Consider the following 10,509-nt stretch of genomic DNA (forward strand, 5'->3'; position numbering starts at 1 on the left):
GTGTTCCAAGTTCATTGTTCGAGATTCTTGGACATGATGTGTTCACCAGAGAATCTTGGGCGTGATGTGTAACACAGTTCAACATTCTTCATTTGGAATTCCATGCACACTAGTATGGAAAATCACAGCTCCACAGATCTCCTTGTTGTTCAAGGTGGCATTATGTTTCGAGGATCCAAACTATCAGGTGAGGACTTGTGAGACAAAGCTATGAACTAGATGTGTTTACAAGTTCATTGCTTATAAGTAACAAGGACTATCGACAAGATGTATTACAAGTTCATTGTTCGAGGTTCCTAGACATGATGTGTTACCCAGAGAATCTTGGGCATCAAGTGTTATTCAGCTCAGCATTCTTCATTTGGAATTCATTCACACTAGTATGAAAAATCACCGCTCCGCACATCTCCTTGCTATTCAAGGTGGCATTATGTTTTTATATAGTGACTCTAAGACACTTCCTATAGCCACGTTTTACAGAGTGTTTTTTCCCATACCGACTTTTAAAGATAGTTTTTCCCAATGATAAAAACATTTTCTTTTCATACATGTTTGATCCTTTGAAAGAATAAAAGTACAAGAGCATGTACATCAAGTTTGAAGCATGGTTGTAAGATACATTAAGACATGACACATTAGACACGCTTCAGACACGAGTGTCTAAAGTGTCTTAAAGATAAGACACGTAAGACACGCCATTGTGGTTATAATAATAAATATTTAATTAATATATGTATAAAAATACAAATGTACAACTTGCTAGCATAGCTAGCTGCTAGATTCTAGAAGTACAATAAGCTACACTTAAATAATGCAAGAAGAAACAATGCACTTGTACAATGCAGTTAAGAGTCAAGACTTGTCACTCAAGTCTTAAAAGTTAAAGTTAAGACTCACGACTGAAGAGCTCGCAAGTTTTGAGTACTTAAAGGTTTAAACTGACAATTGAATCTTGTCACATGTGACATGAATGAAGATTGCATCTCGATACATATAATTGAAAGGAAGCTTTTGACTCTCAAGACTCAAATCTCTGAAGATTCATCCTAATCTGAATCTATGAGGTCACTGCCACGGCTAGATCCAAAGTCACCATCAATCATAGCATGGCTAAGTCAAACTCAATGTGTGTTGTTACTCCCCACCCACCAAAAAAAAAAAAAGAGTGTCTTAAGGTGTCTTAAGATAAGACACGTGTCTTAAGCGTCTTAAGTGTCTTATCATAAGACACGAGTGTCTTAACAACCATGGTTTGAAGCGCTACGCAAATCTCCTTGCTATTCAAGGTGGCATTATGTTTTTTATAGTGACTCTGAGAAACTTTCCTATAGCGACTCTGAGACACTTTCAAGCACTTGATGAATCGATCATAAAGTCTAGCTCAAAGTACTTTAATGTCTAATCGAAAAACGGCATATGGTGGTTGGGCTCATTTGAGGTATGTAAACTATCGCCTTCCAAATTAGTCTTTGCTCAAAATGTTATAAATTTTATATAACATATCTTGCAAACCTATGGTTTTAACTGATAGATAAAGACTTAGGACCATGCAATACTCTACTGGGTATTTCATCAAATAGATATACCATCAATTATAAAGAGTCAAGTCCAAGGACGTCATCTTCATGTTCCAGGGAAGGGTGATTTTTCAAATTGAATGGCATATCGCAGATGCCCTGAAGACACTGAAGTGTATGCTTAATATAAGCAAGGGGGGTAACTCAAAGTCTCCTTGCTTGTATTGCAACAAAATGTGCCAGATATCAAGAGGGACTTGTTGTCCGTTTCTGCGATCACGGATTGATTGAGTATGCATACAACAATACAGTGCACTCTTCCACGGGTAAGGCAGCGTTTGAGATAGTGGAAGGAGCAAGAAAGGTTCCTCTTATTTTGCATATAAAAGGGAAGATATTTGTGGCAAATGAGTATGTGGAGGACTTGCGGGCAACCTATAAAAGGTTAAGTATGCCCTCCGACGCAGCTAGGACAAGCAGAAAAGAGCTGCAGATAGGCATTGTAGGAACCTGGTCTTCACAGAAGGTGATTGGGTGTTGCTGCATTTTCTTAAGGCATGCCTCAAGAGCAAGAAAGGGAAGGTAAAGCTGTACACCAAGCTGAATATGAGGTACTACGGCCCCTTTCAAATTTTTTAGAAGATCAATGAGGTAGCTTACAAGTTGAAGTTACCTAAGCAGTGGACCATCCACAATGCTTTCCATGTTAGCTTGTTGAAGCCTTTTCATGGAGAAGTGCCACAAGATATGCCAATTGAAGAGCAACCTGAAGTTGATGAGCAAGATGAGGTCTTGATTCCTGAGCAGATTGTGGCACATAAGAATTGGAAGGTTAATGGTAGAGTTGCCAGAGGCTATCGAGTGAATTGGCAGATTCACCACAGGTTTTACAGCTCTACCTTGAGGCATTTTGTCTCGAGCCTACTGCGGAAGTGGCTCATTTTGGTTCAGCAAAGCACAAGTCTGGAGCATTACCGGAGGTTCATGGGGGGGGGTAGCACCTCCACACCCACAGTGCAAACAGGCTCACAAGATATCTAGAGGTCGCTTGGTGACACTGCGATTTCACCCGAGGCACTGATGCTGACAGTGTTTCTGCTGTGAGACTTTTATGATGAGTGATCATGACACTCTAGTTGGTTGATACACTACCATACGGATGGATCTGCAGTCCTGCTGTATGTACATTGTATTTTTGGTACTTCATGTGATGTTGTACTATGGATTATGGGCTGTTTATGCCTATTGTGACACCCTTTTCTATTTGCTGTAATTTTGGGACAGCAAACAAGATACTTTGTTGTTTCAAGAGGGGGGTATGTCATGGGGACGTGGTGGTGATGGTGAAGTGTCCAAACTAACTGTCATTGAATTTAGCCCAGGGTACCAAGCGAGGGACCTTAGTTTATGCCCAAAAGGTACCTATGATTTCATGTGCAATAAGTGCAACTCCTAGTGCTATTAGAGTGGTTTCAATTTCTAAGGTCATTGGTTTGGTTCAGTGGGGTCATCCTTTAAAAATTGACCCCCTAGAGATCCTACAAACTAGGAGTCATTGGTTCCCAAGCATTAGGGTCATGGTGTGCCATCTGACCCCCCTAGGGGCATTAAAATCCCACGCCTCATTTTGCCATGTGTCTATGTGTGGAGCTAGTTTGGCCTCTCTACTTGCCTTGTGGCACCTAGGTGTCACCCCTAGAAGGCCTTGGCACCCTTCCTCGCCTTTCCATGCTGTTTTGAGTCTTCACCCCTACCAGAAGTCCCTCATTCTCAAGATGGCAGATTTTTGCAACTTCTCTCTTGCTGGCTGAAGTTGTTTTTCGAGCTTTCTTCGAGACAGTTCTCCTCCCCTTGGTGCTCTCTACTGCTGGCATGCTTCCTCGACCTGGACACCTCCATTCTGGGCCATTTCTAGAGCGTCTCTCGACTTTCTTTGTGGCAAATGTCTTCCTTTCTCACATCTAAGGCCATATTCTTGGACGCCTCACTTCTTGCTTCTGCTTCGTGCAAGGCGCACTGAGAACAGGGGTGCTGGTGGGCTGGAATCTCCATTCTGGTGGTCCCAATCATGGCAGATCTGTTTCAGCTAGCTGAACCCTCTCTTTCTTGATCTCTTCTCGTGCTAGAAGTCACTCATAGGCAGCTCCCTCCTACCAAAGTCTGCTGTCTATTGTTCAACCAACTACTTGGGCTGTTATGAGATGAAACAGGCTCTTTCTATTGGCTGGATTCTTATCTTCTTCTTCTGCTCTATGCTACTATCATTCTTGCTGAGTTTCCGCAAGGTTGGGTGCCTTGCCATTGGCCCAGAAGAGGATTGGGGGCACTAGTTGTGATACTCTCTTCCTAGGGGTGCAATGGCAAGCCTTGGGCTCAGTAATGGCTCTGATCTATGTGGATGCATTGCTTGGCATGATGTCGGGTTGTTCTACTTGTGTTATGCATGGCTATTGAAAGGAACCAAGAGAATAGCACTCGGACACTGGCACAGCCACAGGTTGGCATTGTACTGGGTTGCACCTGCGGATGAGCTCTTGAAGGGAGTCCCTTGTATTTGAGCTAACCAGTAATTAAATAAATACCGCAAGGGAGGCCAAGTGTTGGGGCCAACAGGTGTCACTCTTCAAGCTTTTGAGTAGGGGCATTCTATTCCCAAAGAAGAAATGGATATTCCAAAGAAGAAATGGTGCCCTAAAGAAGAGCTTAATAAGCTGCAAGTATCTTGTCAATCGTCTACTGGTCATATGATTTCAATCAATGAAGGTTGTTTTGATTTATTTATTTTTTTGGGGGGGAACTTTTTGGATGGCTCGGAACACCTATGATACCTAGGACACTTTAGGATACCAAGGGCAAAAAAATAAAATCGCATAGTCTTCACAAGCAGTTGTAGCTTGAATGAAGAGAATGTGGACTACTTTTTTATTGGCCTTCTCCTTTAGTGCTAGCCTTTGTCACGGCTTGAGTGCCTGAAGATCTTTGTATAAATGGATGCTCAAGTATGTGTGGATTTGTATGTGTAAGAGCATATGTTTATGTGTGAGAGCAATATGCTTATACTATAGTCTACACTCACTGTTGGGCGCTGATGACGTCAGTGGGGATGTCATAGTAGCTAGTCCCTACTATGCGTGATGGAGTTTATGGTTTCAATCTTATGAGTGACTATCATGAGATTGAAACTACACATGCACTAGAGGCATTGATTTTCAGTTTTCAAACCTCAATAGCAGCCCTAGTGAACTCCACTTGTCCATTCGTGCCTTTTCAAGACCATTAACTTTAGATGTACTTGGTATCTTCTGTTTGTAGGGCTTGGTGCCTTTTATGTTCTGCTCAATACAGTAAGCTCTCCCTAATATTACTTCTGAGCTTCCCTTGGTCACAAATGCCCCACACCAAAAAACAAAGACCACTAGGATCAAACCACAGTATTGCTTCATGTAACAACCAAGAGTGACTGGAGAACAAAAATTTCTGACCAGCAAACCCTAAAAGTATTCCCCCGTATGAGGCAACACTCCAGTCTGCAATAGATGCCTCCTCCAAGCAGGGGCATATAGTCCTATGGGGCAAAACCCATATGTGAAATGGCTATAAACATCCACCTTTCCAAGGAACATTATTTCTAGAACAATCTTTCTAGAAAGTTCTTTGTACAATATGCATAACAAACAGGCATCTGCAACAGTTTATTTCACATGGTCCTGATGTAATATCTCACTTGGGTTATATGTAAAAGATCTCAAGGATCTTGTCTAGCATTTTGTGCAATTCTTGTGAGTATTAGGTGCTACATTGTACGAGCTACATTGGCTCACTGGTAACTCAACCGTATACTCTGAACGCATTCATTCAGATTTCCAGACTGATCATCCCAATTATTTCGCTCACCTCCATCTGCCTACAAACAGATGCCTATGCGCTTCAAGGATCACAAGTCACACGTGTTTTAAATTGCCTTTCATATTTCATAATACTTTAATGTAATATAATTATAGATCCATCACATAAAGTTCAGGTTCGATGAAGTAGGTCCTTGTGTATTTTGCAGATATCCTAAGAATATCAAATGCGGCCATTATGCCAATTGAAAAGAATATTTGAGAACTCATAAGTATGCAAGGACTTACATGTGGGAGTAAACTACTTACGTTTTCCTCACCCCTTGGTGCAAGCTCTTCTTGAGCAAATTCTAAGGCTTCTTCCACTTTGCCACTGCGAATCAACTCTATCAGCCGTTGTTGTTGCAAATGGAAAAACAGTTGCGGATTTGTGTCCAATATCTGCATACCCGTGTATCAGACCTTTAATACCACAAGTTTGTAAGGCAGTAAGCATGACACAGCTAAATGACCATGAGCCCAACCTCTGGATTTAAATCGTTCACTTTCTCGATGGCATCCTCAACATTACCACATTGAATAGCTTTGCGTACTGCCATTCGATCCGTAATTGTCCCAAGGTCTATATCTGCTATTCTTAGCTAAGGGCCTTAAGTTTAACTCAAACTCTTGCAGAACACCATGAACAAGGGAGAGTAAACTAAATATCAAAATCAGTAGCATATCAACAGAAAGTCAAGGTTTCCAAAGTGATACCCATTTTATGGTAAAGACATGGGCATTCCTTGTCATATAATCAATGTTTCTATGCAAATGCAAGACAATAGCAAGGACAAGAATCCAATGCTTCTCAATATTAGAAAACAGACAGCCAACTTAAGTGTAACTGCATATGATCAAATTTTGATTCTGACAGACTTCTACACAAGACACCTATACACTCTCAGTGCATAGTATCTTGAAAGCACATTTGACTGCGGGAATCGATTTTGATACATTTGTGCTCAACATGATACAGAAACAACGCAACTGTGGTTGGAAGTCACAACAGGGAAGAAAAAGCAAGAAAACAATAGGCCAGCCACAACCTCTTCCATGCATGAATCCAGATTCAATCAATGAAACTTGGAAAAACACTATGTCGAGACCAAGGAAAATTGATATCACTCGAAGTCTTGCTCAAAGTCGATGAAAATTTGCTAGCCATCTCTCAGGTAGCGTTCAAACAGCAGAGTCTGGGAGTTTCAGCACACTGGTAAGCACTATTGAACATATGTGTCTGTAAATAGTGAGAATCTAAACCCTTATAAATAACTATGCAAGATATAACCAGATGAGAATATCCTCATCAGTCATCAATCAGCTTGCAATGCCAATCAAGTCCAAGGAAGCGTTGCTCCAATGCCAGGCTCGAATAAAGATAAAGGATCTGAGTCAATAACCCAATTCTAAAAGGCCCCCAGACATGTACCATGAGATGCCACTAAACAATTCTCATTGGAAAGCGAGTTCTTGTAGTCCTATTGGTGAGTCTTGAGAGGGATTGGCCCAGTCCAGCAACTGATCCAAGTTTTTCTGGATCTCTAGCCAAGATGGTTGGTATAACATCAAACCTAGTAGGAGAGTACGTGTACTCTTCCACCAAGGTGAGTGGATTGGGTATCCTAGGGTCTAAGAGGCAGAGTGAAGCCTCCTTGGGGAGTTCACCAATTTCTCATGAAGATCAGTCTTGTGCATTGGCACATTTCAAAAACACAACAACAAAAGGCAGGGAATTTGAAAGGAACGCACTGAAGGTGTGGCAGCATTTCCACAGCAGATAGAGATGGCTCAAACTCATGAGCACAATCCCTGCATCCAGCCCATCACGTCTTCTTGCCCCTTCAGTGCTACATCTAAATGATTTCCACAGTGAATATGTAGAAGTTCTTTCTCAGGTGGGAAGGTGAAAGCAATTGCATTAAGATTCCCCATTGCTGCAGAGGAGAAAGGCTTCTTGAATTCCCTTCAGAGCTAACTGTACTACTGTGCTCCAGCAGTTCTAAAACAAAGTATAGCTGCCAGGTAAGCTGACAGACGCACAGAACAAGTAACGTTAGGACCAAATCGAAGATTTGAACGAACCGATGAACCTATGAAGGACAATTTTATCAGAACGTTCACACAAAAAATGCTATATAGCCAGAAAGAGCAACCCAATAGACGAAGACTTGAATGAACCCATGAAGGACAATTTTATTAGAACGTTCGCAGCTATATAGCCAGAAAGAGCAATCAAACAGACGTTTTAGGCGAATGGCTAAATATAACTAGACCAACCATAGAGAGTGAAAAAGAACGAGGGAGAATGCTGAAAGCATAGGATACGCTCCGTCCCTGACTCCATTTGAAACTTTTCCGCAGCCTCAACGTAACCTTCAGTGACAAGAAAGTTCATGACCAATTTGTTCATATCTTCTTTTCTTATCTTCACGTCGTTTAGCTTTTTCTCCCACTCCTCCCTCGTAATTATCTTCTTTGAAGAGGACTGCTCCGGACAGTACAAAACAGAGTTACGTGCTCGCAAAAGTACAATCCCACATATCCCCTTATACACAACACCCCCACTCTCTCTCTCTCTCTCTCTCTCTCTCTCTCTCTCTCTCTCTCTCTCTCAAAGAAGGTCGATTAAATATGGAATAAAATCCTCCAGTTGAAGCTTGCAAACGGACGTGACAGAATAAAGATCTTTGGATGAGCAAGTCACACTTTCCCGTTGAAAAATTAACGGAATATTGCTTACCATTATTTATATCTCCCAGACAGCGATAAATGCTAACTGGCTACGTGGTCTCTTCTCTCCTCCATACACAAGTAGACGACTGGCTTGCCGATCAGATGTCTTTATATCCTAAAACATCTGACAAAGGTAAAAAAAGCAAAGAAGCTTAAGTCATTCCAGCTAGTAACTCATCTTCTAATTTAGCTGCTCCACGGTTATTTTAGCAGATACTCTAAACCAGTTTCAATGAAGGATCCTCGGCGGACAATACATCAAACCAAAATGCACAACGAGGCATTTGGCAAAATGGACCAGAACTTCAAAAGAACGGAAATAAGAGAAGGCAGGAAAGAACTTCAAAAACACGGGAATATGACAACACAGAAAGTACAGAAAAAACTCTCCAAAGTGCGAGGCGAAATGGAAAAGAAGCAGATCCAAGGAGGAGGAGGGAAAAATGGATGAAAAGGCAAACCGGAAGAGGGCGAGGAGGGGATGGCATTGATGATTGTGAGGGAGAGATGCAAAAAATGAGAGGGAAGAGAAGCAAAAAGAACATGGGAGGAGGAAGCTATGGAAGGCATACCTGTGGTTCGGCCATGGCTGGCAAGAGTGACGATGGAGATGAAGATGGAGATGATGATGAAGATGAAGTAAATGAAGAGCTTAAGAAGAGTGTTTTTTTTTTTGACATGTACTCGCACACGCCAAGCACAAAGCTCTTTCAAATGTCCTTGTGCCTTCTTCTTCATTCTTTTGTAATATCACACACACACACACACTATATCTTCATGAATTCTCTAATTCTAATGGGAGGGAAGAGAAGCAAAAAGTACAAAAATACACGGGAGGAAGCTATGGAAGGCATACCTGTGGTTCAACCATGGCTGGCAAGAGTGACGATGGAGATGGAGATGATGATGAAGATGAAGAAGATGAAGAGCTTAAGAAGAGTTCTTTTTTTTTGGCCAAAAGGGAAGAAGCCAACAACAACACATTACATGTAGTCTCGCACACACCAAGCACAAAGCTCTTTCAAATGGCCTTGTGCCTTCTTCATCATTCTTTTGTAACGTCACATACACACACTATTTTAATGTATACTCTAATTCTAATGGCTCTAGTCTCTTCAAAAGTTCTAATCTTCTAAACCTCTCAAGCTTTTAACGTCTAATACATTGCTCAGTGTTCCTCATTTTCCTAAGAAAATTCGTATGTATAGAGAAAACTCCATTGCATTACATCGTTGTTATAGAAATGCGGATGGTCAGTTTGCAGAGGTCTAGTTTGCATTACTTTATTATCATTTTGTGCAAGAGGCGATAGATGAACCATGAGAGATAGAGAGAGGCGAGCCGAGAGATGGAGTGCGTGACATCGAGGGAGATAGAGAGAGGTGGTAGAAGAACTGAGAGAGAGTACCTGAAGGCAAGGGAGGTAGCAAGAGAGATGGCGAGAGAGAGAGAGAGAGAGAGAGAGTGAGAGAGAGTGAGAGTGAGAGAGAGAGAGAGAGAGAGAGAGAGAGAGAGAGAGAGCGTGAGAGTGAGAACGAGAGAGAGAGAGAAGAGGCGTAGAGTGAAGGATGAAGGGCATGAGGGAGTTTATATAGAGAGGCAAAAGCTTCTAGAGGAAGACGAAAGGCGGTGAGAAGCTTCCAGAGAATTTGATCATTTGTTAAGCCTTAGGTTAATTCGAGCTCCTCCCTCATCCATACGAATACTAATTTGATTTTTTCGGTGACCTATTTTGTTTTTAAGGGTGGCTTTCAAGGGCCTCTTCTCTTCTATATCTCTTCTCTTCTGTTCTCTATATATATGAAGAAGTTTACAAAGCTTGTGACATGGCAAGAGGGTCGTTGTTTGCGGAGAGACTCGAGGTTTGGTGAGAGGAAAGAGAGAGATTGGAGGTTCGGGAAGAGAGATGTGGTAAGCATTTAATGCCCGTGCAAAGCATGGGTACAGCACTAGTCACTTGGAAAAGATGCAAAAAAGAGAGGAGGAAAACACGAGAGGGAGCTATGGAAAACATACCTCTAGTTCACCCATGGCTAGCAACCCACGGCCATGGTGATGATGAAGAAGGTGAAGAGCTTCACTGAGTTTTGCCAAAGGGAAGACGCAAGCAACGACACATTACATGTAGTCTCGCACACACCAAGCATAAAGCTCTTGCAAATGGCCTTGCCTTCTTAATTCTTTGTAAGATCATACACACTGATTTTGTTTGTAAGATGATACTTGGAGCTACTGGAAATGATTTTGATTGATACTCACTTGTAGACTCGAGGTTTGGTGAGAGGAAAGAGAGAGATTGGAGGTTCGGGAAGAGAGATGTGGTGAGCATTTAATGCATGTGCAAAGCATGGGTACAGCACTAGTCACTTGGA

The 10,509-nt window shown here is 41.8% G+C and overlaps 1 protein-coding gene across 5 annotated transcripts in view; it reads right to left on the reverse strand.

Moving 5' to 3' along the window:
- The window catches only part of LOC147880591 (LisH and RanBPM domains containing protein), a 35,838-nt gene extending 26,761 nt beyond the window's left edge, over nt 1-9,077 (reverse strand). For 2 of the 5 annotated variants that reach the window (XM_087370566.1, XM_087370565.1), the window contains exons 1-5: nt 8,710-8,846; nt 8,145-8,261; nt 7,730-7,889; nt 5,887-5,990; nt 5,672-5,803 (exon numbers count right to left, since the gene is read on the reverse strand). In XM_087370566.1, coding sequence (XP_087226692.1) covers nt 5,672-5,803; nt 5,887-5,990; nt 7,730-7,889; nt 8,145-8,147 — 399 coding nt within the window. In that variant the 5' untranslated portion in view covers nt 8,148-8,261; nt 8,710-8,846. Of the gene's footprint in view, nt 1-5,671; nt 5,804-5,886; nt 5,994-7,729; nt 7,890-8,144; nt 8,262-8,709; nt 8,847-8,993 lie in introns of those variants that run through there. The other 3 variants (XM_087370564.1, XM_087370562.1, XM_087370563.1) reach the window with 2 other exon arrangements.
- Between the last annotated feature and the right edge of the window lie 1,432 nt (nt 9,078-10,509).

This window comes from Dipteris shenzhenensis, chromosome 32, assembly GCF_047967505.1.
Source record: "Dipteris shenzhenensis isolate YYH24624 ecotype China chromosome 32, Dip_SZ_1.0, whole genome shotgun sequence".
In the NCBI taxonomy this organism is placed as follows: Eukaryota; Viridiplantae; Streptophyta; class Polypodiopsida; order Gleicheniales; family Dipteridaceae; genus Dipteris; species Dipteris shenzhenensis.